At 51.4% G+C, this 26,509-nt stretch overlaps 1 protein-coding gene across 2 annotated transcripts in view; it reads left to right on the top strand.

The window, feature by feature from the left end:
* Window positions 1-26,509, top strand: part of DRP2 (dystrophin related protein 2) — a 37,716-nt gene that overhangs the window by 6,751 nt on the left and 4,456 nt on the right. For both annotated transcript variants that reach the window (XM_020963448.2, XM_020963449.2), the window contains 19 exons: window positions 6,312-6,478; window positions 11,096-11,241; window positions 12,306-12,462; window positions 13,006-13,126; window positions 14,512-14,780; window positions 15,079-15,225; window positions 15,426-15,504; window positions 16,223-16,283; window positions 16,587-16,648; window positions 16,888-16,962; window positions 17,533-17,734; window positions 17,820-17,905; window positions 20,366-20,523; window positions 20,700-20,866; window positions 21,644-21,755; window positions 24,497-24,633; window positions 24,852-24,917; window positions 25,238-25,303; window positions 25,820-25,963. In XM_020963448.2, coding sequence (XP_020819107.1) covers window positions 6,362-6,478; window positions 11,096-11,241; window positions 12,306-12,462; window positions 13,006-13,126; window positions 14,512-14,780; window positions 15,079-15,225; window positions 15,426-15,504; window positions 16,223-16,283; window positions 16,587-16,648; window positions 16,888-16,962; window positions 17,533-17,734; window positions 17,820-17,905; window positions 20,366-20,523; window positions 20,700-20,866; window positions 21,644-21,755; window positions 24,497-24,633; window positions 24,852-24,917; window positions 25,238-25,303; window positions 25,820-25,963 — 2,372 coding nt within the window. In that variant the 5' untranslated portion in view covers window positions 6,312-6,361. The remainder of the gene's footprint in view (window positions 1-6,311; window positions 6,479-11,095; window positions 11,242-12,305; window positions 12,463-13,005; window positions 13,127-14,511; window positions 14,781-15,078; window positions 15,226-15,425; window positions 15,505-16,222; window positions 16,284-16,586; window positions 16,649-16,887; window positions 16,963-17,532; window positions 17,735-17,819; window positions 17,906-20,365; window positions 20,524-20,699; window positions 20,867-21,643; window positions 21,756-24,496; window positions 24,634-24,851; window positions 24,918-25,237; window positions 25,304-25,819; window positions 25,964-26,509) is intronic.

Raw genomic sequence — 26,509 nt, 5'->3', positions numbered from 1 at the left:
TGGAATTTCCTTGTTTGTCCTTTTTTATGTTATTTTTGCTTTGTCTGATAGCATGATTACAATTCCTGCTTTTTTGGATTCACACAATATATGACAAAATTTTTCCAGCCTCTCATTTTTATTCTGTGTATGTCTTTTTTTTTTTTAATGTTTCTTGTAGGCAACAGAGTTTTATTTTTATATCCAGTCTGTCACTCTTTTCCATTTTATTGGATTGTTTAATCTATTCACATTTAAAGTGATAAGAGTTAGGCTCATATTTTCTACCAGTCATCTCTAATATTGTTTTTTTTATTAGCATTTTCCCCATCTTCCTCTGTAAACACAGTCTCTTCCATTATTTTAGCTTAATCTACTCTAAGGCAACCCTATTCCCACTGGCTCTCTTGACTATCTCCCACATACTTTTAAGCATCCCCCTACCCCTCATCATTTATTTCCTCTGTCCTTATTTTTACAATTGTTTAACTTATTAGTTTTTTTCTTTCTTCCTTTTATTTTTTATTTACTTATTTAATTCTTCCTCTTTTTTTCTGCCTCTTAAGTAGTCAAGTAGTATCCCCTGTCCTCTCCTGTTCTGAGGGTTTTAAGAGAGGAAAGAAAAGAAATAATTAAAAAAAAAACCATTAGTATGGAAAGGAGGAGGAACGAGTGGAAATTGCTATTTCTTATAACTGAGGTTCATGAGAAGGGTATGTAAATATGGAAGAAGAGATGGGGGAAGCAAGTATCAGGTGAACCTCACTCTTGTCTGAAATGGACAAAGAAGGGCTGAACACACACACACACACACACACACACACACACACACACACCTGAGTTTGGAGCAGAAATAGATTTAACAGGGAAATAAATGGTAATAGGCAAGGGGTTGGTGGTTAAGAAGGAGACTTACACCCGGATGGAAATAGTCAGAAGCAAAACAAGCTTCCTAATCCCGAAGAAGGGATTAAAAAGAGAAAAGAAAAAGAAAAGAAAGGAAAAGTATTAGAATCTAAAGGGATGCCTTAGATTGACTCTTAGACCACAGGAGAGTGGTTAAACAAATAGTGGTGCATGAATATAATGGGATATTATTGCACAGTAGAAATGATTAAAGAGATGATGTTGGAGAATCCTGGGTGACGTGAATTGACACAGGAAAGTAAGCAGAACCAGGAGAACAATTTGTGCGAGGACAGCAACATGGCAAAGAAAACAAATATGAAAGACTTAAGAACCCTAAATCAATGCAACGACCAACCCTGTCTCTAAAGGACCTCTGATGAAGCATATTCCCCATTTCCTCACATAGAGGTGACAGACTCAGGGCCATGGCCACCTGTGGATTCATTGTGCTTGACTATGTTATTTGTTACAAGGAGTTTTTTTTCCCGTCTTGCTTAATTTGTCTGGGAGGAGTTGCAGGGAAGGAATTTAGCAATAGTGATGCCCCCTCCCCCAAAAAAGGCCATTGAAACTTTTTAAAAAATGCACAGAAGAAAACAGAAAGAGGTTCAGAAGGGAGTGCAGATGAGCAAGAAAGTTTTGAAAGTAATATGTAGAACTGACTTGCTTTTTTTAAAAAAAAAAAGCAAATGGCATGAAATGGAAATTCATGGTTTCATATCGAATCTACTTTTTGTGTTTTGCTGTGTGTGTGAAAATGCTCTTTTTGGTGCTTCAGAATAAAAAATAAAATTGAAAAACTATAGGCAGAATAATTGTCAAGGAACGGCAGTAGCAGCTGAAGGGAGTAGGAAAGGCTTCGTGTGGGATGGGGTGCATGAGCTGAGGCTGGAAGCCAGAGGGTGGAGGGGAGAAGGGAAGTGTACCCAAGCTAGACTTGGGGGCTAAAGGCCAGAGGAACAGGAAGAGGGCCAGTGTGACTGGTCCAAAGGAGGCATGAAGTGAGTCTGGTAAGGTAGGTTGGGGCCAGGTCATAAAGCACATGCTAAGCAGAGGGGCTCGTATTTGTACTTAGAGGTAATAGGGAGTAGGTTAGTAACATGGTCAGACCTATCTATGCTTTAGGAAAAGCATTTTCAAAGCTGTGTGAAGAATGGATAGGAATGAGGAGAGATGGGAGGCAATTGTTAAATTTTCAGTATGAGCTTGTACAGCTTAGAAATTGGCAAAGGCTACAAATCAGGGCTTGATTTATTGTTTTCTTGGTTGTATAGATTTAATAAAGTGATAGAGACAATACTGATAATGCAGATTAAACTTAAAAGTGTCATGAGTACATTTTTTTGAGAGCCGGTTGTTAAACACTTACTAGCAAACCCCTGCTACAAACTCTTTGAGGTCAGAGACTGTTTCAGTTTGTTTGTTTTTCCTTTGTCTCTCTGCCCCCTAGAGTAGTACCTGGCATTGAGTTTGCTTTGAATAAATGCTTGTTGAGTTGAATTCAATTCTCCAGGATCGAGACTGATGATTGTCATTACTCAGCATTCAGCCTTCTTTTAGAGGTCATTTTTATTAATGTTACTCTAGTTATCATGGACGTCATTTGGGGTTTTACTGACTTTACTGAAGCAGAACAAGTTCCCTCACTATTCCAGGAGACATCCCTTCAAGTCGCCTCAGAGGCCTCTCTTTTCAGAACTAAACAGCCCGGAGTCATGTGACATGGACTCAAGGCCCTTCCCCGTCCTGTTCTCCCTGCTCTGGATGTCCCCCAGCTTCTCGATGTCCTTTATAAAAGGCGCTCTCTAGAATGAACATAGAGAATTCTAGACGTGATTTGCCCAATGTAGGATCCAGTGGGATTATCACCTCCCAATCCTGGATACTGTGCTTCACCAGGACCCTAAACTTGTATTTATTTCTGTTGGGAAGGGGGAGGGGAAGACAAGGGAACAAGCATTTCTATAGCCCCTACTATGTGCCAGACACTGGGCTAAGTGCTTTTTACAAATATCTTATTTGGTCCTCACAACAACCCTGCAAGGTAAGTTAACTCCATTTTATAGTTAAGGAAACTGAGGCAAACAGAGTGACTTGCCTAAGGTCACACAGCTAGGAAGTGTCTGAGGCCAGATCTGAACTCAGGTCCTCCTGGTTCTAGGCTCAGTGCTCTAGCCACTGTACCACCAGCTGCCTCTAAGTCAACATTGGTAACTCATATCAAGGACATCGGTGTGCTGGAGAGTTTCCAGAGGAGGGCAGCCAGCATGGGGAAGAGCCTCCAAAAAGGGATCTCCACCCCACCCCCAGGTCTTGAAGCACAGGTCACATGTCCCTTCGTTGGGTGTCTTCTAATGGGGATTCCCTTGTGTATGGACCACTTCAGCTCTCCAGTTCTGTGGTTTTGTGATATGAGCCTTAGGATCCACCATACCTCTCAAATCTTCTTCAAAATGCCATCTGGCCACTCCTTCCCCATCTTGTACTTGTGAAGTGGACTTCTTGAACCCAAGTTCATTTTGCATTTATCCCTATTAAATTGAATCTAATTAGATTCAGCCCAATGTTCTGGCCTGTCATGATCTTGACTCTTATTTACCCTTCCCAGCTTTCTGTCATTTGTGAATCTGATAAGCATGCCATTTATAACTTTGTCCAAGTCGTTGAAAAAAGCATTCAATAGGACAGGGCTACCCGTAGATTCCTGGGACACTCTACTTGAACTCTCTTTCCAAGTCGACCATTGAACCTTTAATAACTCTCGTTTGGGCCATCCAACCAGTTTCAAAGCTATCTGATTGTACATGTCTCTATCAGATGTTTTACTAAAACCAACATTCTCTTGATTTACCATTTTTGTAACCATGTCAAAAAAGGCAGCGAAGTTACTCTAGTATGTCCTGTACTTGATGAGGTCAGCCTGGCCAGCCAAGTACTAATGGTCAGGAGTGGAATTGAAATTACAGATGGGAATCCAATAACCCCCACCCCCTGCCTTGTCCCTAGAGGTCTTTAAGCAAAAGCTGGATGGCCACTTGGAGGGCGTGTTGAGGGGATGTGAGTTCAGACTTAATGGCCTCGAAGGCCCCATCTAGCTGCTTCTCATGCTTTCCTCTGTTCTCTATTTGGAACAACTCTGCTCTTAGAATACAAGGTCGTTAGCTTTGGGAGAACATCACTTGTCCATCCAAGCATGCAGTTTGTAAAACAGTGCAGCCAGCACATTCATAGGCTCATAGGATCTTTGACTTAGAGATGTAAGAAACTTTAGAGATCACTAGGCCCAAGGCCCTCATTTAATAGATGAGGAAACTGAGGCCAAGAGATGGAAATTATTTGCCCAAGGTCACAGACAAGTAGGCAGAGCCAGGCCTTGCACTCAGGACCTCTGACTCCAAATCCAGCACTCATGCCTCACTACCTAGACAAGACCACTTCTGCCCACCCCTCTTTGGGGTATTAAACATCGTAAGAGAACAATTAATACAGCCTTAGGCCTCATGAGAATGGAAAGAACACCCCCACCACATCTTTAAAGACCAATCCTAAAAGTTCCCTGGCACCCTTCCCCCTCACCTCAGTCATTCCCTCCCCTCGACCATCAGTCACTCCACCCATTCCCTGGGAACAGAGTGACAACTACTGCAGAAAAGTCATCCGGCCATTGCAGTAACAGTCGATGGAAGGAGGACAGTGACCCACTCAGTTCTTACAGTGGAAAGAGTTCATTGCTTTCTGTTGTCTAGGTTGGGTTTCAGGAAGATAACCTGGGCTTGGTTATTTTATGGGTCATTGACCTGGGATCAGGATCAACAGAAGGACAGGAAGAAGTTATCCTCTAGGGCTCTTCTATCACCCCAGGCTTGGAATGCATGGCCATGCCTGTGCTTTGGTCTCCAGCGGTCACTCTTGCAAACATCTTGCGTCCAGAGGATGCTGTTCTTTACTGTTCATTCTAGGGAGTTTTTTGTAGAGCTGAGAAGAATGGGGCTGTCTTGAGAATTCATGTATGTTTCATGTGTGATATGAAATACTGTAGTCTCTGAAGAACTGAAAACAAACACCCCCTCCCTCTAGAATGCAGTGGAGAGGAGAGCAGACTGTGACATGTTCTGAATGAAGGATGACATCATCAAAGAAAAGATCAAAAATGTAGGTTAGCTCCATGATGACAGTGAGGGTTCACCCATTCCCTCCACTGGTAACCCCTCACTGGACCCTACTATTCCCCGTCTACCCTCATTGCTTCCATTTCCTTTCCTCTCACTGTCTTCTGAACCTTCTGCAGTCTTTTTTCTGACCTCATCACTCTACTGCAGCTGCCCTCTCCAAAGTCTTATTCACCAAATCTGATTGTGTCTTTTCAGTTCTCCTCCTTCTTGACTTCTCTGCAGCATTGAACACTCTCTCCTTGGTCTTTGTGACACTGCTTTCTTGGCTAGCTTCCTTCCTGTCTGACCACTCACTGGTCTCCTTTGCCTTTTTACATCTCAGTCTCCTCCATGTACTCTATAGTCTAGTCAAACTGCCCTTGCTATTCCTCTGCATCATTGTTCTGGCTGTCCCGAATGCACAGCATGCTCTCTCTCCTTCCTCCTCCTGTTTTCTTCAGAGCTCACCTTCTCCAGGAGGCTTTTCCTGGTCTCCCTCGATGTTAGTGCTTTCCTCTCCAAGTTGTCTCTTTCATTTGAGTGTAAGTTCCTTGAGGGCAGAAACTCTTCTTGCTTTTGTCTGCTTTGGGCTGCTAGATGGCACACTGGATAGACTGCTAGACTTGGAGTCAGCAAGAGCTGAGTTCAAGTATCGCCTCAACCACTTTGGACAAGTCGTTTAAGCCCCCTCACCCTCAGTTTCCTCATCTGTAACGTGGGGATAATAATGACACCTGCCTTCAAGGAGTGTTGTGAGGATCAAATAAGTACCAAAATGCAATGTAAATGCTCACTATGATTGTTATTTGGGGTTTATATCCCCAGCACAGTGCCTGCCGCTTAGCAGGTGTGTAATCAATTCTGATTGATCAACTGGTACCCTTGAGCTGGTAAGAGAAAGAGAGTCTGCAGCATGTTGGATGGAGTCACCATCTCAGCCTCCTGGGGGCCATCTCCATCACTGAAGGGAGATCCAGATCCATTGGAGTGGAATGAGGTTGGGGGGTGGGGAGGTAAGACCACCAGTGGGTGGTCTGTAGTGTCCTTTGCCTCATGGACCCCTCAGTCTTGGCCTTGGCTAGACCCGTGATTTAATCATACAGAAGCTCGGCCCCTACCCTTTGGAGCCTTCATTTTGCTCTGTTTACTCCTTGTGCCACTTCCACAAGGGAGGCCAGGCTGGGAAGAGAGTCAGCATTGGCTGGTGGGGCTTCTCCAGGGCTACTGGCCTTTGCCAGGTCCTAATGCAGGCTCTCTCTGTTGCTCTCACAGGTGCTTTTGTCCCCCTGCCCTGCCCTGCCCCTCCATGAGCTGCTGTTCTGATGCAGCCCATGGTCATGCAGGGATGTCCCTACACGTTCCCACGATGTCATGAGTGGCGGGCAGCTGACCAATCCCAGCACAACAGTGGCCTCAACGCCACCCGCCCCCAGCCTCAGGTAAGAGCCAAAAGAGATAGAAGGGAGCATCCAGTCCAGCCCCTTCATTTACCGAGGAGGAAGTGGAGTCTCGAGGAGAGGAAGTGACTTGCCTAAGACTACCCAGGGAGTAAGGAACAGAGGTGGGATTTGAACCCAGGCCATCTGGACTTGAAATACAACTTCCTTACCACTGTCAGGCTGTCTCCAGTCCTCAGGAACATAGCAGAGATTTAGAAGTAGAAGGGACAGCAGAGGTCAGCCAGGTCAATAGAGGAGGCACAGAAGGCCACACAGTAGCAGAGGTAACATTTCACCCTAGGCCTTTGGCCTCCAAATATAGTGATTGATTTTGTCTTTCAAATGGTACCACTTGGCTTGGGCTTGTGGAAGGAGTAGACTTCAGGTGTATAGACTCCAGCCGGGGGCAGCCAGGACATGCTGCTAGTCTAGGAAAGGACGCCTGTATGTGTGTGGTAAGGGCCCAACTGTGTATACAGGCCTCCTCTGCTCCCACCCTTGGCCTTTTTGAAGTTAGCCTAGAGGATCTGTCCAAATGAGGCCTTCCTCTAGTTGTACTCAGGTAGGTTTTCTCCTTTCCTTGCTACCTTGGGGGAGGAGTTCAGAGGGCTAGGTAAGCAGAGCAGCCCACCCTCAGAACTTTAGTTGGGAAGGGTCAGGTTAGGTAGTCCTCTGGCCTGGGACTGCCCCAGTGCCAGGCCCAACTCATAAGGGCAGACCACATGCCCTCTGCCGTCCAAGGCTTAAGGAGTGAGCACCACTGAGTTCATGAGTTTGAAGCCTGGCTGGATTTCAACTCTTTCCCACATTCCCCTTAGCCCTTCTCCCAACCTCTAAGGCCTTATTTCCATTGTTCTCTTTCATCCCCTTTTTACCCTCTTTCAGCCCAATCTAACTGTAGCCATCCTGTGGGGAGCTTCATCTGTCTCAAGGTCTCTGTCTCTAGTGAAAAGATACCCACCAGAGGCTTGTCTAGGGAAGGCTGTACCTATCTTCTCTCCATTCCTTAGGGCCCACAAGCCTGGAGAAACCTGCTGGTTCTCAGCCCAGCCCTAGGGCCCACTTCTTGGCCCAGGACAATAGAATACAGGGCCCTGGGAGAATTTGGGTGATTGGCCTCTTCCTAAGGGTGGAGGATGAAATAGTGTCCAGAGGCGGCTTGGGAAAAGTGGCCCCACCTCCCCACCCCAACACTGAGAGAGCTCATCAGAGGAGCTGCCAACCCCAAGAAGGAGAGAATTGATTTAGTATCATTAGGCTGGGGTGGGGTGGGGGATGGTGGGGACAAAGTGGTATCCTCCCAGTCTAGAGGCCAGGGGCTCACAGCTGGGCCCGCAGTGCTGACTCACCAAGGAGGGCCGCAAGGGTGGTGACTAAATATATGGTAGAGAGGGAGGGAGCCAGTGCAGTACATGGGGCCTGAGGAACAGGGAGAAGAAGGGGGGATGGTCAGGAGGCCTGTGAGAGAGGTTTCTCCTGGCTTGTCTCCCAAGGATCAAGATGGAGAACTTTGAGTTCCCAAGAGTTTCAGCAGAGCTAGTGATACCCGGGGCAGGAGATGGGATTGGCCCAGGGCACCGGCATTTGGGAGCACAAGACCAGGCCTGCAGAGATCCCCAGTGGGCCATACTTAAGGCCAACTGAAGGCTTGCCTTTTCTCGCCCAGCTACCTCCTTAGACAGGCCCAATCTCAGTCTGAGGACCTGGGCTCAGGGGACCTGACCATTTCCCAAAGGTTAGCAGTATGAGATTAAAAGTCCAATACGGTAAATGATGGTAACATCACTCAGTTCCCTGCCCTGGGCGCTTTCTCCCTTGCTGCTTCCCTCCATTGTGCCCAGCCCCTTGTGCCCAAGGCAGACCTAGCCTGATAGCATGCCAGAGCTGGAAAGGACCTTGGAAGAAAGAATTGGATCCCCTCACTTGGCAGAGCCGAAAACTAAGGAAACCCAGAGAGTTGGGGTGGGGAGATGGGGACTTGCTCATGGTCACATTGCAAGGTAGTGGCAGAACCCAGTCTCCAATCCAGCCTGGCTTTTCCAGACAAGCTCCAGGGTGAGGCTGTGAGGTGGGAGCAGGGAGCGGAGGCCCAGCTCTAGAATGATGGGGGGAGGGACTTGGGCACCAGACAGAAGGCAGAAAGAAGGGCAGGAGTCCCCCAGAGAAGGGAGCTTGTAAGTGAGCAGGGCTGGCAGGCCAGAGGAGGCCCAGCCCTATTCCAGGGCAAAGTAGGGGCAGGAGGGGGTGCTGGAGGGATGGTGTCCACCATAGGAGGGCCAGGCAGCTGAGCCAGCTATTCCTGTAGGTGGGCCTGAGCATGGGAACAATGTGCAGAGGGTTCTGTGGGAGCAGCTGAGGACGGGAATGGAAACCAAGCCTTTTGGCAAAAACAAAATGTTTTCCATCGGGAGGTGGCAGGGAGGGGGAGCCTCGAGGCTTGGAATGTTAACCTTTCCCCAGGCAGGTCTGCTGGGAGGAGGAGGGAAGGTGGCACTAGAAGGCCAGGCCAGGCCAGGCAGAGACCCAGCAGAGGCCTCCTGGTCCCCAGATCCCTGGAAGCACGCTGGCTGGGTCTACTGAGTCCAGTGTTGCCTCTTGCCTCTTGCTCTGATACTCTGTGTATACTCCCAGAAGCTACCTCCCTGCTGTCCAGGCTGGGGTCTTCTTCATCTGTAATCTCCGCCCCCCCCCCCAAGAACACACACCTCATTTTGGAGAGGCAGACTCAGGAGCCCAATTGACCCCAAGGTTCTGTCCCTTAGGTTCTGTGGGGGAGGCCAGAGGCAGGCTTATAGCTGTGACTCAGTCCAACTATGCCATCTCCACCCTTCATTGTCTCCGTGAGTTGGAGTCCTAGAGGCCTCAGTTCACATCCCACCTTTGACATTGCCTGGGGGACCCTGGGCAAAGGCTCTCTGAGCCTCTGTTTCCCTGTAAAACAGGATAGTATAGTACCGCCCTCATAGGGCCGTTGGGGGGCTGTAATGAGAATGTATGTAAAGCATGCTGTTATTAGTATGATGGCTTCAGGATTAAGGTGCTGGAGTCAGGAAGACCTGAGTGCAGATCCAGCCTCAGACACTGATTAACTGTGTGGCCATGAACAAGTTTCCTCGACTGTAAAATGGGGAAAGTAACAGCATCTGCCTCTCAAGGTGTGAGGACAAAATGAGATGTTTGTGAAGCACTTAGCACAGCGCCTGCCACGTAGTAGGTGCAGTATACATGTTTATTCCCTCCCCTTCCCTCTGCTCCGCCTCTGGGATATTTCTTGGTGGGTGCCAGCAGCTCTCCCCATTCAGTACCGGGGGCACCTTCTAGCCTTCACTCCCGGCCTGTGAAGAGAGAAGATGTAGCTCTGGGCATGGAAGTCTATACTAATCACCCCCTACTTGGGCACAGTAAACCTTGATGTCCCACTCCTCCCCTCATCCCTCCAAGCAGAATGAGCAGACTGCCCAGGATGGCTGAGCCAGGAGAGAAAGAGAGAGAGAGAGAGAGAGAGAGAGAGAGAGAGAGAGAGAGAGAGAGAGTGAGTGCAGAAATTCCACATGGACAAAGCTATGATTCACCGGGAAAGCCCTGCTATAGCCGCCCCCCTCTGGATTCCTGGGGGGTCAGTAAACAGGGTGACAGGGGCTGCCTGCTCCCGCCTCCCAGCCCACCAGCCCACCCGCCTGCTGAGAGCAAATCCACCTCCCTTGGTTGAAGCCAGTGCACCCAGGCAGCAAGTGAGGTGAGGACATTAATGCCAGGGCCCATGGAGCTGCTGCCGCCTGAGCCGGCTGAGAAGCCCCTACCCAACACAGGTAGGGTCCCTCCATCGGGGAGGGGGGAGGGAAGAAAATGGTGGGGGGGAGTTTCCCAGGCTCCCCCTGAGTTCTCTCTCCTTCCCTCGTCCTGTCTGGGCCACCCTTGAGGTCCTGCTGGAGCCCTAGCCCCCTCTGCCCCAGTTGAGTCCATGTTCAGGCCTGCTTGGTTGCCACCCTGTGGCTTGGAGATGAGGACAAAGATGTTGCCCAGAAGGATATGTGCTCATCCCAGGGCCAGGGGCTGACAGGGGTCATGACATCAGGTGTAACATCTGGACCTCAGTTTCCCAAACTGCTATCCTACCATTCTTAAACTGCTTAGGGCGAGAAGAAAGAGAGATGTTCCAGAGCTCCCTAGGTTAGCCCAAGTTTGCAGAGAGGCAGCATGTTTGCCTGCCCAAGCAGGGTGACCCGGGTTCAAGTCCTGCTTTTGGTGTAGACTGGCTCTGTGGCCCTGGTTGTATGACTCTCAGTGCCCTGGGCACCTTTCTAAGACTTGAAGTTCCTTCTACCAATGAAATGCCAAGGTCAGGCGTCTTCCCTGCAGTGGGTCTTGGCACAGTCCTGGGCTTTTTTGTTCTCCCCTTTTGGGGGCCTCTGCTGCCCACTCAGGTGGAGGGTGATGATCTTGCCTCAGGCAAGGCAAGATCCTGGCAGAGAACAGAGCTCCCTCATGCCACAAGTGAGGGGTTAGACTAGAAGATGAATCTTGGGACCCAGACTGAGGCCAAGCTTCTCCCTTCCTCTGGCCATGGCGGTGTGTCCTCAGCTGCTTGTGTGGATTGGTGTCTGTGCCTTTGTCCAGGTTAGAGCCACAGCTGCGGCTTCTCAGGATGGCACAGGGCCGACCTGTGTGAGGCAACCAGTTCTGAACAGTGCCATCGGGCCCCTGGATGCTCCAGCCATGAATCTGTGTTGGAATGAAATAAAAAAGAAATCCCACAACCTCCGGTAAGCCCCCCGGCTCCTGGCACCCCCAACTTGTGCCCTCCCCTTAGCTCAGGGCCAGCTTTCTTCCATTCCTCTGAGTCCCAGGGGCCCTCAGCAATTCCCCTTTCTTCTTCCTCTCTTCATTCCCTCTGCCAGCTTTCCTGCCATCTATGGTCTGCTGGAAAGATGACAGGACTGGGAAATAAAGGACTTAGGTTTAGTCCCAAAACGGGCTTACTTCCTATATCACCTCAGGAAATTCGTTTCACCTCTTGAAGCTGCCTCATTTGTCGAAAAATAAAGAAAAATGGGTGGTCACTGTGCTGCCTCCTCACCGGGCTGGCGGATCTGAAAGAGAAGACAGCCCTCTGCCTCCCCTTCCCTCTGCTGGGCTCCCCTGGCTCTCTTTCTGCCTGGCCCAGGCCAGTGCCTTTCTTCATCCCCTTCCCTGTCCTAGGGCTGTTCCCCACTGGCCAGATCCTAAGTGGCAGGTCTCTGAGGCCTCAAACCCTGGGCTAGCCTCTAGCTTTCTACAGTGTGCCTAGAGGCAGGCTGAGGTCCCTCCCAGCAGCTACAGCTAGCTAGGCTACAGTCTCCCTCCCCCAGCACCAGAGCTGCTCTATCCCCGTCCCTCTCCAGCTTGCTTGGCCTGGCCTGCTTGAAGCCCTATGGTGATGGAGAACTTCTAACCCATTTTGGGCGGCTCTGATCATTTAGAAAGGATAAGGACAAGATTAGACTTGTTATGTCATTGGTATAGGGCACCCCCCCCACCATTAGGTGATCGTCTGCTCTGCAACTTCTAATCCTGGAGAGGTATGTGGGGCACTAAGAGGTCCCACAGCCTATATACATTGAAGCCAAGTCTACCAGGCCATTTCCCTCTCTGCCAGGCCATGCTGCTAATTGAGGTGGACTTGCTGTAACTGTGACCTAGTTGCGGTTCCACCCCTATTTCCCTACTCAGAGGCAGGGTGCCCTGGTAGAGCTCAAGCCAAGGTCATCCAAGTGAATCGGTGGAACCTTGATGAGCCAGGTAAGTGAATTATGGGCTATTCATGGTCCTTCTGGCCTACTGCCTGCAGGGCTCGACTTGAGGCCTTCTCAGATCCCAGTGGGAAGCTGCAGCCCCCTCTTCAAGAGATCATTGACTGGCTCAGCCAGAAGGATGAGGAACTGTCTGCTCAGCTACCACTGCAGGGGGCCGTGGCCCTGGTACAGAAGGAAAAGGAGACTCACTCGGTAGGTCAGCGTTCCAGAGCCTGCCATAGGACATCCAGTCTCTGGTCAGAGACCTCCCCTCACAGGGAACTCACTCCTTACATTTCTGGGTGGCTCTGATGGCTTTATATTCAACTGAAATATACATTCCTACATTTAGGACCTGATGGTCCTACTTTGGCCCTCCAAGGCCAAGCAAAACAAGTCCAGTCTCTTTTCCCCAAGACAATCCTTCAGATGTTTGAAGACAGTGCCAGAGACCTGCTAAATCTGCCTGTGTCTAGTTTAAAGAGCCCCACATCCTTCAGCCTTTCCTAACTATCTTTGATTTGAGTTCAGAAAATTCCCCGTGGGACCCACTCATTCAGGAGGAAGGTCCCAAGGCCAGCTAGGCCATGTTGCTCACTGGTATAGGGCCTGATGATGCTACCATGCCACCACTCATCAGAGGCTCCAGGGAGGATGGCTGCTCAGGGTTCCTGGGAAGAATAGGAGGCAATGCTAGGCCCAGGGGAGCAGGCCTTGGGGAGGTCTGGGGACTCTCATTCTTCCTGTCCTTCACAGGCTTTTATGGAAGAGGTCAAGTCCCGAGGCCCCTATATCTACTCGGTACTCGAGTCAGCTCAGGCCTTCCTCTCCCAGCACCCCTTTGAGGAACTGGAAGAACCCCACTGTGAGAACAAAGGTGGGTGGCCTTCCTTTCTTCCACCTTCTACTTGGCATTTCTCATTCCCCCCCCCACCTTCTCAATACGGATGCCAATCCCAGCTGTCCTGAGGGAAAAAAATCACAGTAGGGGAGATTCAGGCCTGGGGAGTACAAGAACAGGCAGGGAAGAGCACTCTGTGGCCCTAGGGTCACATGTGGAAACACTGTCTGCCATCTGGAAGTGATTGCCCTCTCACTGGATCTCAAAGCACTCTGGCTGGGGAGGGTTCCCAGTGTGGAAATACCTCTGTCCAGTACAGATAAAGAGCTGGGCTATAATCTATAGCCCCAGACCCCCTCATTATGCATGTGTCCTTTCTGGATTTTGGTGATATTTCTTTGTGTACATGTTTTCCCCCTGCCACCCTCAGCTTAGATTCTAAGCTTCTGGGGCCAGAGATGGTGGCCTCTTAGTGTTTGTAACTTCCAGGCTTCCAACATTGCCTTAGGAAGCACAGGGAATGGGACCAGCCTTGTGATTTGCTTGGTGTGGCAAACTCCCTGGTGAGGAAACCCCTTCTAGTGGTACAGTTTGGCACCTCCACAACAGTCTTCTCCAGTTGTCTGGGAGGGCTTTGCCCAGAATCCCACAGCCAGTGTGTATCCAAGGCAGAACTTGAACTTGGGGCTTCGTGGTTATGAGGCCAACTCTCTAGCTCATGTCCGGTGCTGCCTTGATGCTGTGATGAGAACTATGATGTCCTTGACAAGCCTGTGATGTCACATGTCAAGGGGCACTCAAGGGCCTAAGGAATACAATTTTTTCAAAAACTGCACAGAATGACAGCTTGTCTGTGGCCCTTTGGGATGATCCTGATGACTTCTGATCTCCCCCCTGCTCAGGCTGGTCATTCTTGGTCTGGGTCTCCAGAGGCCTGGCACCCATTGGCCTGGTCTGACTCAGGAAGGGCCCTGACAGACGTTCTGGCCTGAGAGAGGCTTTGCTCCTACGCCCCCTGGAATGGAGGCACACAAGTGATATCCAGCCCTTAGTGGCCAGCAAGTGGCACTGGAGCACACACCCAGAGTAACTTGTTCCTTCAATATAACGAGAGAGAAAGAAAGAGAGAGGAGGGAGGGAGAGAGAGGCAGGCCTTGGCCGTAGCCTCCCAGGCGTTGCTTCCAGGCCCTGCTCAGGAGCAAATGCAGGAGGCTGGAGGCTTTGGAGAGGATCTCCCGAGCCAGGGAGCTCCATTCTTTGGATATACAGCACAAAATCACATTTCGAAGCCCGTCCCCCAGCTCAGTAGCTTTGAATGATCTGTATCCTGCCAGTAGGAGAGGCGGCTACCCTCCTTGGCCCCTCCCTGTCACCATGCCGTCTTTGGTGCTCTGGCTGTCACCCCTGATCTTCCTTGGCAGATGCTTCCCCCAGACAGAAGATCCAGAACCTCAGCCGCTTTGTGTGGAAGCAGGCGACTGTGGCCAGCGAGCTGTGGGAGAAGCTGACTGCCCGCTGTGTGGATCAACATCGCCACATTGAGCGTACCTTGGAGCAGCTTCTAGAGATCCATGGAGCCATGGGGGAGCTGGGGAATGCCCTGACCCAGGCGGAGGGCATCCGGGCTACCTGGGAGCCCATCGGGGACCTCTTCATCGACTCCTTGCCAGAGCACATCCAGGCTATTAAGGTACAAGGGACCTGTACCCATTGGGTGTTTGCCATGTACCATTGCTAGCCTGGACTCCACCAGGAGCTTGAGGGCATCCCTGGGCACAGGGGGCTGGCTTTGGGTTCCTACAGTGTTTCCAGAGGTGTCGAAGTGGAGAGGGGGTGAGGGCACTCATCAATGGGGCTTGTTTGTTTATATTGGCTGGCCTCAGAGAGGGGTCGAGATGGATCCTAGCCCTGGATGAGGAAGGAGGAGTGTAGGGGAGTGACCAATGTCCCCTGTCCCTGCTGGGCTCGGGGCCTGTTTTTCCCCATAGCTGTTCACAGAGGAACTGTCCCCAGTGAAGGAGGGAGTGAAGCTGGTGAATGAGCTAGCTCACCAGCTGGCCATCTCTGATGTGCACCTCTCCATGGAGAACTCCCGGGCCCTGGAGCAAATCAATACTCGCTGGAAACAGCTGCAGGTAGGAGCAATGCCTGGCAGTGAGCTGGAGGGAGCTAGAGGAAGGTAGAAGAAAGTCCAAGAGCTCCAAAGTCTCCAAGAAGGCTAAGATCAGGGTGCCCCACCTCAGACAAGTGGGGAGTGACTGGGGCCCAGTTTTAGGAGCTCAGGAGACGCCTCGAGTTCTGGAGCCAACTTCATTCTTGTTTACTTTTCCCACAGGCTTCAGTTAATGAACGGCTCAAGCAGCTCCAGGATGCCCACCGGGACTTTGGGCCAGGATCCCAGCACTTCCTGTCCAGTGCGTGAGCCAAGAGGAGCGTGGCTTAACAGAGCATCCCTAAGCCTCAGTCTAGCCGGTGTGGAGAGTCTTCCCCTTAGGCGCTCTGGAGCCTTCAGGGAGCCCAGAAACCCAGTGGAGGATTGGGGGGTGGGGAGAGAAGCCCCAGTCACTGAGACCTATCTCTGAATTGGCCACTTGGGCTTGAGCCAGCCTCAGGCCCTGAGACCTAATCAGGAGAGAGCTTTGTCCCCTTAAAGAGGTTTGTAGGGAGAGGGACTTTCAAAAGTCCCCAAGGCTCCATGTTCTAATAGCTTAGTGTCTCACTGGAGCAATGCAGACGACTTGGCGTCTATGCTGCTATTCACATAGACGCTCTGTTACCCCTGAGGTTCTGGGATTGTGAGACTGACCAAGACTAGAGGTGGAGCAGCATGCAAGATCCTTAAAGGCTGCTGACAGAGCTGGTAGTCATGGGGTACAGAGAGCGCGCCCATTCCACCAGCCCTCCCCAGGGAAGGCTGCCAGGGGCTCTCCAGTGGCCAAAGACTGTTTTCTATCCTTGGCACCTCTGTGGCATATGAGGGGCAGAGGTGTGGATGCAATGCCTTTGCCTCTAAGCCGAATTTTCTTGTCTCTGCCAAGGACCCCCAGGCTGGCTGCTTGCGCCCCATGGATGGGGGTGGGGTGGGGGGCACACAGAGCCAGTCTGCATTGTCTTTCTCTCTTCCCTCACCAGCCTCTGTGCAGGTCCCCTGGGAAAGAGCAATTTCACCCAATAAAGTGCCCTACTACATCAAGTGAGTGTGTGTGTGTGTGTGTGTGTGTCTGTCTGTCTGTCTGTCTGTGTGTATGTGTAGGCCGCAGGCAGAAGCAGTAGCCAGACACCCACCTAGCCCATGTCTCCCTGTGCTGGCTGCTTTCACCCCCTCCATTTTCTGCTCACATTCATCCTCAGGGCCCTGGGCCCTGTTGTAGATGTTTCTGAATCTCCCCTTTTATGTCCATGTGCGTACATGTGTGCATGATGAAATGTGTTTATGGGGGGGGAGCATGTGGGCAAGGCCTGGTGTGAATGATGCTCAGGCCCTTATATTTTGTAGCCATCAGGCTCAGACCACATGCTGGGACCACCCCAAGATGACCGAGTTGTACCAAACACTGGGTAAGAATGTGAATGTGTAGGTGGGAAGCCCCACAGCAGCCTCAGCCCTCAAGGATACCAGGCTTTGGGGAGATCCTTGCCCTCTCCCTCCTCAATTTCCTACCCAAGCCAAGGGTCATCATTTGTGTTACTGTATGCCATGCTCCCCCATTCACAATGGCCTTGTCCCCATCTAAGCCATGATGATTTCAACTCCCTCTGTCCTGCCTCTGGAGAAGTCTCTTTTTTTCTCTTGGCAGCTGACCTGAACAACATCAAATTCTCAGCTTACCGGACAGCTATGAAACTCCGTCGAGTCCAGAAGGCCCTACGCTGTATGTCTCCAGCTCCAGCTCCCTTACAACCTTCGAGCCCCTCCCACTAACTTTCAGTCCAGGGTTCACTGGCTTATGGGGGAAAAATTGGTGGGAGGGGCCAGGTTCATGAGCTCTGTTCAGAGGCTGGGAAGGGTTTGGAATATGAACTTGAGCCAATGTCTTCTTGGCCCTGCCCGGGGTGGCCCCCCAAAACTCCTGTTTTTTGGCGGGGTTCCATAGCAGGAGAGTAGAGGGAAATGATAGGGCTACATGGCCGTAGGTCTGCCAGGCCTGAGGGGAGTAAAGCTGTCTCCTAAGGCAGAGCAGTATGAGGTCCTCCCAGCTGGGCTTCTGGGACCAATATCCATGGACTCAGGAGAAGATACCAAGAGGGGTGGGACTGAGGAGGGGCCTTCTTCACCCAGGAGCTTATGAAAGAGTTAGTTGTGACCCAGTAGGAGTAGAAACATTATGGACGTGGCATGCTGGAAGTAGGCAAGGCTTGCATCAACTTGCCAGGCTTATGCTTGGGTTCTTATCTCCTTGTCTTGTCCCGGGGGGTCTGATATTGACTCAACCTCCCCACAGTGGACCTGGTAACCCTGAACACGGCTCTGGAGATCTTCAATGAACATGACCTGCAGCCCAGTGAGCACGTGATGGATGTGGTTGAGGTCATCCACTGCCTGACAGCCCTATATGAGCGGCTGGAGGAGGAGAGGGGCATCCTGGTGAATGTGCCACTCTGTGTGGACATGAGCCTGAATTGGCTCCTTAATGTGTTCGATAGGTAAGCTGGACCTGGACTGGGACCTCACTGGTACCCAGGGCACTGCCCACTCCAGCACTCAATCTGTTTCCCTTTCATCTCCCAGTGGGCGCAGCGGAAAGATGCGAGCCCTGTCTTTTAAGACTGGCATTGCCTGCTTGTGTGGAACAGAAGTAAAAGAGAAATTTCAGTGTGAGTTCCATTCTGAAGGCCGGGAAGGGGGCACGGCAGACATGGGCGGACGCAGAGGGTCAGTTCCCCTGGCTGGTTTTGAGAGCTGTCCTGCAAGGCTGCCTGGGCCTACAGATTGGCTGCAACCTATCAGGAGGGCACCAGAGACTGGGGCCACTCTTGAGGTGCTTCCAGTGGGACCTAGCCTGGAGCCCGGTTTGCTTCCCAGGGCCAGGCTGGCTTAACGCAGATTGAAGCACATGGGGAGAATGGGCAGGGGGTGGGGGAGACTTCAGCTCTTCCTCTACTGGCCCTATGTAGTTGATGATGCAGGAAGCTCCCAGTGAGCCCATTATCTTGGAGTTCAACAGCAGCTTTTTGCCTTTCTCCTTCATTGGTTGAGTGGCTAGAGCATTTACCTTGAGGTCAGGAAGACCTCAGTTTCAATCCTGCTTCCCCTACTATCAGCTGTATGACCCTGAGCAAGTCATTCACCTTGTCTGAGCTTCAGTTTCCTCATCTGTAAAATGGGGATAAGAATAGGCTCCAGGAATTTATGTTTGATTTGTTAGACAGTGGGGAGCCAGAGAAGGGTTTTGAGTAGAGGGAGGGACACTGTCCAAGTGGATTGCAGAGAGGAGAGGATAGTGGCAAGGGGACCGGTGAGGAGGCTTCTGTCCCAGTGCAGGGGAGAAAACCCCAGAATTGCCAAGTTTCAGAGTTGGAAGGGAGCTCAGCCACCATTAGCCCCTACCTGAAGGGAATCTGTCCATGTCCCATGCCCCCCGAGTGGCTACGTGGAGAGGGAAGTGCCTGTCCCACTCTGGAACATCTCTCATTGTTGGGAAGGCTGAGCCTCAGCTGGCCTCTTGGCTGCTTCCTCTCTAGTGCTCCTGGTAATGGCCTCTAATCCCTTCTCCACCTGCCAGCCTTTCAGATACTTGAAGACTCAACCTTCCTGGCTCCCTGACTCTTCTCTTCTCCAGGCAAAACACTCCCAATTCCTTGAACCAGTCCTCATATGACATGGACCCAAGACCCTTCCCCACCATTGTTGCCGTCTTCTGGGTTCTCCTTAGCTTTTCAGTGTCCTTAAAGCACGGCACTCAGAGCTGAACCCAGTGCTCCAGAGGAAGCCTGACCAGGGGAGAGGCCAGCGAGCTTGTCATCTGTCTGCTGGGGCTTCTGACGCCACCCGAGATGGGGCTGGCATTCTTGGCACCCACCTCTCATTGCTTGCAGTTCACTGAACCTCCCCTCCCATAAGACTTCCCATTTATGTCTATTAAATTCCATGTTATTAGATTCAGCCCAGCACTGTGGTCTCTCAGGATGTTTTAGGGTCCTGATGCTATTAGCCATTGTGCTGACTCCCTCTCCTAGTTTTGTGTCAACCACAAATCTGCTGAGCATGCCATCTGTGTCTTTATCTGAGTCTTTGGTGAACACATTAAGCAGCACAGGGCCAAGCACAGATCCCTGGGGCACTCCACTGGAGACCTGCTGCCACATTGAAATTGAGAGTCTGACCCTAGGGCGGCTGCAATGGAAATGGACGCTCACTGAGTGAACAGTGCAGATCTCCCCTCCCGTGGAAAGAGCAGGTCTCATTCCTCTATTCAACATATTCCCACTCGCCCCTCCTCTCAGCTTTTGATCACCCAGGGTCGTGACCTCAGGTAGTCTGGCCTCTTCCCTCTGCCCCTTCCTGCTAGAAGACGGTCATTCTTATGGGTCCTATCTTGGCAATCTCTTGCCATTTCCATGACAGCTACCCTAGGTCAGACTCTCTGGGGTGGGTAGCGATTCAATGTCAAGATGCGTGAGGCATCGCTCCCCGCTTTGAGCCCAGGCTCAGACCACAAGGCCAAAGAGATTCCAGGGCCATTTAGAAAGGATCCGGGGATTATTTGCTCTTTCAGGACTATTTATGTGGACAATTGGGAGGAAGCAGGGATGAACCAGTCAGCGCTCCATTTAGCAGATAGCGGAGTGTGTGTCTGCCTGGCTGGCTGCTAGTACTCCCCTCCCCCAAGTCTCTGCCCCTGTCACTCAGGAACAATATGCTCTCAGTGCTTTTGGTCATAACTAGGCCAAGTTGAACAGGGTTTTGCACCAGGGTGCCAACATTTAGAGGGTGAAACAACTGAGCTTAGTTTCTTGTTAGCAAGACTATTCCAGATGAAGTAAGCCCAGCCTTGCCCAGCTCCCTGCCCTGGCAGCGGCCTCCCCAGCAGGCCCCGTTTGGATTGGTGTTGTCTTCCCTCCATCACACAAGAGCCCAGGCTCCAAGGTCTCTCCCTGAGGTACCTCCTCCTACCATGTGACCCCCAGCTGAACCCATCTCAAAAAGTGGATCTTTGGGCTCTTTTTGTGCTGCCCGAGCTTAGGGCCCAGCTTTCATGGGGTGCAAAGCTCCCCAGGGTCTCCAGCTAACTGTGTGCCTGTTTTGCTCTTTCCTCCTCGGTGGCTGTCCTGCAGACCTCTTCAGCCAGGTGGCTACCTCGGGCAGCCAGTGTGACCAGCGCCACCTGGGTGTCCTGCTACATGAGGCCATCCAGGTGCCTCGCCAGCTGGGGGAAGTGGCAGCCTTTGGGGGGAGCAATGTGGAGCCCAGTGTCCGCAGCTGCTTCCGCTTCGTGAGTATGGGGCAAGAGGAACACTTGCTTAGGGTGGGCTCCTGGGGGTCACTCCTGTTCTGCCAGGGAGTTGGGGAGGGGACTGGCCAGCAGTGTGGGAGCTTCTGAGAGAAGGATTCCCCAGGCTTACCTTGGGCCTCAGCTCTTCCTGTCGTGTTTGAAAAACATTTCCCCAGAGCACCGGAAAGCCAGTCATTGAAGCTGCTCAGTTTCTGGAGTGGGCCAACCTGGAGCCACAGTCCATGGTGTGGCTGGCCGTGCTGCACCGCGTGACCATTGCCGAGCAGGTGAAGCATCAGACCAAGTGCTCTGTCTGCCGGCAGTGCCCCATCAAAGGCTTCAGGTACAACCATGCAGTGGCATCAGTAGGTTTAGCAGGGGGTGGTATCCCCACGTACACATGAGGAAACTGATTTGCCCTGAATCAGACAGCCAGTAAGCATCTGAGGCAGAATTGGAAGCCAAGCATCCTGAGGCCTAGTCCAAGGTTATTTCTCAGAGCCAGACAGAGGTTGCACCTGGGCCCAGGATGTGACAGGTGCCTTGGTTGGCACAGCCTATCCCCTATGTGCTAAGCACTCCCAAGAAGCCCAAGGGGGTGTTGTGTGACTCAGTGTAACCATCAAGGCTACATTTATGTGCTGTTCAGGTGGTAGGCTAAAAATGGCATCATCTCGCCAGCCTTGGGAAATAATGACTTGCTGACTTGCTCCACTCAGTTAAACCAGCATATGTGCCAGGCAAATAGATACCTTTCCTGTGCCTTTGAGAGAGAACAGTCACTTTGGGCCCCTTCATTGTAAGTAGGATGGACCAAAGGCCATCTTGACCATCCCTCGTTTCATCTGGTACACGTTGGGAGGAGGCCCTTTTCCACGTGGCCTCACTATCTCTACCTTTGGCTTGGCAAGACAGACCCTAAGCTCCTTCAGGCCAGCCACTTTCATTTTTATCTATGTCCCCAACACGTAGGCCCATGGCTGGCACATAAAAGGCATTTAGTAAACCCTTGTTGAATTGAAGACTTTGGAAGCAGGCCAGGTGGCTCTCAATGTACTTCTCCTGGCACCCCTCCCAAAGGAGCAGGCCTGGGTTCATTAGACCCTTCTTGTCACCCCAGGTACCGGAGTCTTAAGCAGTTCAATGTGGACATCTGCCAGACCTGCTTCCTAACGGGCAGGGCCAGTAAAGGAAACAAGCTGCATTACCCCATCATGGAATACTACACGCCGGTAAGGGGACAGGTCCTGCTGCTGCTGGGTAGCTAACTCTGCCACTGCAGGGCGCCCAGCACAGTAAGCCGTGGTAGAACTAGCCTTGAGGGCACGAAGGGTATTCAACGCTAGTTTGAGAGATACTTGGGCGCCAGCTACATCCAGGTCCACTTTCAGGTCTGCTTCAGCTTGGCTGGGCCTCAGGCGTTGCTCAGTCCCTTTTAGGCTCACCCTCTTTGACCGTCCTTTCTAGCCACACTGGCTACGTGGGCCCCAGGGCCCATTTGGTTTCAGGCTGAAACTCTTCATACCCCAAACTTGGCACTGCCTCTGGTCCCTGGCTACAGAATTTCAATGAGCTTCTCTCTCTATTCTGGGCATACAGTTGCTTCTCCCCACACTCTGACTCATGCTCATGTACACGCGGGCGGGCACACATGCATAAACACACACATACACACACAGAGCTTACCTTTTTCTTCAGGTTTCTTCGTGCCTTTCTTCTCCTATGGATTCTCTGAATTGCAGAATTTCTGAGTTCAAAGGAGGACCTCAGTCCCCTTACCTGAAAAAGAATTGCCCCTCCCCCCAACACCCTGAACAAGTGGTTTTCCCAGCTCTACTTGAAGACTCCTCCTCCTTCCCGAGGCAGCCCACTGTACCCTGGGACAGCTCTTATTGCTAAGAAATTGCTCCTGACATTGAATCAAAATCTGTCTCTTTGCCACTTCCCCCTGTGGCTTTCCCTCATTCTGCCCTTTGGGGCCAAGCAGAAAGAGTGAGGCTGATGGTCCCTCCCTCATCTGTTGAACCCATCGAGCCCCTTCCCCATCCTCTGGCCCCCCAGTGTGCTTGGGCAGGGCCAGAGTTTGGGGTGCCTTGCTCCTGGCAGCTTCGAACCTTCAGATCCTTTTCACACAAGCTGCTATCTAGCCCTGCCACTTCCATCCTGAACTTGGGGATCTTTTTTGAGCTCAAGTGCAAGAATTTCCATTTATCCTTATTGACTTTTATTTTTACATTCAGCCCACACTCTCTATAGGGCAGCCAGGTGGTGCCATAGTGCATAGAGTACCAGGCGAGGAAGACTCATCTTTGTGAGTTCAAATCTGACTTCAGATACTTACTAGCTGTGTGACTCTGGGTAAGTCACTTTGCCCTGTTTGCCTCAGTTTTCCTCATCTGTGAAATGATCTGGAGAAGAAAATGGCAAACCACTCCAGTGTCTTTGCCAAGAAAAGCCCAAGTGGGGTCAGGAAGAGTCAGACAGGACTGAAAAATTACTGAACAACAACAAAAAGGCTCTCTAGGAGTCTGACTGTCATCCTTTCTTTCTTTTCTTTCTTTCTCTTTTTGGGGGGGCTAAGCAATGGGGTTAAGTGACTTGCCCAGGGTCACACAGCTAGTAAGTGTCAAGTGTCTGGTCTGAGGCCAGATTTGAACTCAGGTCCTCCTGACTCCAGGGCTGGTGCTCTATCCACCGCGCCACCTGGCTGCCCCAAGACTGTGATCCAAATGTGTTCGCTATCCTACCTCACTCAGTGCCGCCTGTGAGTCTGATTGAGCATACAATCTATGCTTTTATCCAAGTCATTGACAGAAAATGTTAAACATCATAGGCCCAAACACAGATCCCTGGGGTCCTCCACTGGAGACCTCCTGCCAAGATGACATTGAACCATTTATGATTATGCTTTGAGTGCAGCCATCCAACCAGTTCTGAACCCAACCTACTGTATTGTCATCTAGTCCAAATCTTTCCCTCTTCTCTATGGGAATAGCATGGGATACTTTATCAAAAGCCCTCCAGAAATCTACCTAAACTCTATCTATAACATTCCCAACATGCCCTGTCAAGGAAGGCTGTAAGGCCAGTGCACTTGGCAATCACTACTTCCTTTTCCAGATGGTCACTAACCATCTCTGCCATGGTCCACTCTAGAAGTTTCCTAGCAAGCTCCCTGGTCTAAAGTTTGCAGATTCCATTCTCTCCCCTTTTGGAAAAATCAAGACAACCTGTGCCCTCCTTCTTCAGGCTTGTGGTATGTCTGTCTCTCTCCCCTTTGCCATGATCCTTCAAAAAGAGCTGCTGCTGCTGTTGCCGGCAGCCTCAGCCATCTCCTCTTCTAACAGTTCTTTCAGGAGCCAGTGACGGAGCTCACTTGGGCAGGTGGTTTGAAATCATTGAGGGAAGCCAGGCTCTCTCTCTCTCTCTCTCTCTCTCTCTCTCTCTCTCTCTCTCTCTCTCTCACTCTCTCACTCTTCTCCTTCCTTACCTTGGGGAGGAACTCCTTGTTAGCCATTTTGGTTCTGCCCTTTCCATTCCAAAGAGCATTCTTCTTGACACTGAAAACAGAGGCATTCTAAGAGTTGGGAGTTGTGTCTTCTCTGCAGGGTCAGTCTCTGTCTCCTAAAGTATTCAGTTTCTTCAACCCCTCCTCAGAGTATTAGCATCGTGGAGCTACCTGTTTCCTAGCCTGGAACTCCCATGGTCATTAGACCTTCCTCTCTTTTCCTTGCCCTCCTCCCAGTCACCCCAACATGGAGCCTAGGTAAATGCACAGTTAAATTCTATTTTGATTACCCAGCCCCAGAGAGACATGTTGGAGTTTTGGAAAACTTGGCTTGATCTCTACACATATATGTGGCTTTGGGCTCCTGAATGCTCTCCATAAGCCCGGGACCAAGGGGTCCCTTACTGGCTGCTCCAAGGCACTGGCAGTGGCAGTAGATGAGCCTTCAGCTCTGTCTCTCTCCAGACTACTTCGAGTGAGAACGTGAGGGATTTTGCTACAACACTGAAAAACAAATTCCGGTCCAAGCAGTATTTCAGCAAACACCCTCAAAGAGGATACCTGCCCGTGCAGTCTGTATTGGAGGCTGACTACAGTGAGCCGTGAGTCCCTGTTTCCTGAGCCCTGGGGGCCATTGGATCTAAGGCAGGATGGCTTTCCTGGCCCCCAGGGACAGTGGACCCCACTGTGCTAAATCAGGGAGCATTCTGGGAGGGTACTAGCACTGTGCCTTGGCTATGGGAAGGAGGTGGTTTGGGGACAGGGGGCTGGGATAAAGTGAGAAGCATCCAGGTGCTAACCTCTGGCTGCTTTCTCCCAGGCCTGCCTCCTCCCCGATGTTACCACACTCCGATACACATTCCCGCATTGAACACTTTGCCAGCAGGTACCAGAGTGGGCACCACCAGCCCAGGTGGGGGAGGGCAACGAGGGGAAACTCAGAAGGAAACTAGGAAGGGTGATCTAGCCAGACAAGGCCTCATATAGGCCCATACCCTGGCTCATCCCAAAACTTAGGAGAGTTTTGTCCAGAACAGTGGAGTAAGGCCTAGTGAGAAAATGCTAGGCCTCATCCCCAGGTGAAGTAAGACCAACTGGCCAGGGGAAGCATGGAATCCTAGCTCCAGGAAGCATGAAAGCTGGGCTCTTGGGAGAAGACAGACCCCCTCACATGCCTTACTTCTGTTTCTGCTTCTTTGTCCCTAGGCTCGCTGAGATGGAAAGTCAGAACTGCTCCTTCTTTAATGATAGCCTGTCTCCTGATGACAGCATGTAAGTCCCCATGGAACCCTCACAGCATTTCCTAGGGACTTCCTGCCTTCCCATTGGGAAAAGCAGGCCTTGGCCCAGGGAATTTGGGTGGGTGGTGTGGGCAAGGCCCCCCTTTTAAGTATGATGTCAAGTGAGGAAAGTAGGTGTCATTAAGCATGGCAAGATGGAGGCCTACCTCTAGCTGAGTTCAGGAGTATGTCCCTGTTATTCTCCCTTCTTGCCTACTTCCCCCCACACCACTTTCTGCTTTCAGTCCCAGTGGCCTCCTGCTCTAGGCTTCTGTTCTTCCAGGCCCATTTCTGGAGGAGGGAAGGAGTATTCTCATGCAGTGGATTCCTCTACCCACCCATGCCCTCTTCTCCTGGCAAAGTCTGGATACGTGACCCCCCTCCATGTGACTATAGTAATGGTTCCCATGAGCCCCTTAGGAGAGCTGAAAGCCCAGAGGCCTCTGCCGGGGGTTTCCCTGCTTAGTAGATGATGCCCGCCTCTTCCCTCTCCTCTGTCCCATGGTAGAGATGAAGATCAGTACCTGCTGAGACACTCAAGCCCCATCACAGACCGGGAGCCTACCTTTGGGCAGCAAGCCCAGAATACCATGGTGGCCGATGACAAAGGGGAGCTAGAGAAGATCCTCGCTCACCTGGAGGATGAGAACCGGTGGGTGTCTGCTGGGGGTAGAGACAGGCTGCCAAGAGGGCCTGGATATGGACTGAGGAGCAGCAGTGAGGCCTACACTGCTTCCCCTGGAGACTAGGCTTTAGGAGAAGATGTCAGCATGGGTGATCTGGAAAGAGAATTGGGAAGAAGATAGGAATCAGGCTGTATATGCCAATACATAGATTATTGGAACTGGGGCGGGGACGGGAGCAGGCCCAAAGCCAGGCCCTCCACTGCAACTAACAGATAATGCGTGTGCCAGCTGGACAGCTCTGCCAATGGGAGTCTCCCTTTCCCTGCTGACCAAGCACTGAGGTTCAGGCTTATGGAGGATAGATGAGGGTGGGTAGAAGGGCTAAAATGGGGGAAGGGTGAGGATTGTTGTATGTTCTAGATGTGCAAATATGGTTGGCAAGAAGCAGGGGGTGGGGGGCCTGCACCTTGGACAAGCCTGACCCAAGCTCCTCTCCATGGCAGGCCTCCCAGCCTGGCACAGGGCCCAGGTGCCACCTGGCGCCTTGGCCAAGGCCCCTGCTTGGGCCTTGG

This window comes from Phascolarctos cinereus, unplaced genomic scaffold, assembly GCF_003287225.1.
Source record: "Phascolarctos cinereus isolate Bilbo 61053 unplaced genomic scaffold, phaCin_HiC Scaffold_8;HRSCAF=390, whole genome shotgun sequence".
NCBI classification, from domain to species: domain Eukaryota; kingdom Metazoa; phylum Chordata; class Mammalia; order Diprotodontia; family Phascolarctidae; genus Phascolarctos; species Phascolarctos cinereus.
Note: the sequence above shows the minus strand (reverse complement) of the source record. Positions and strands in the feature narration are given on the sequence as shown.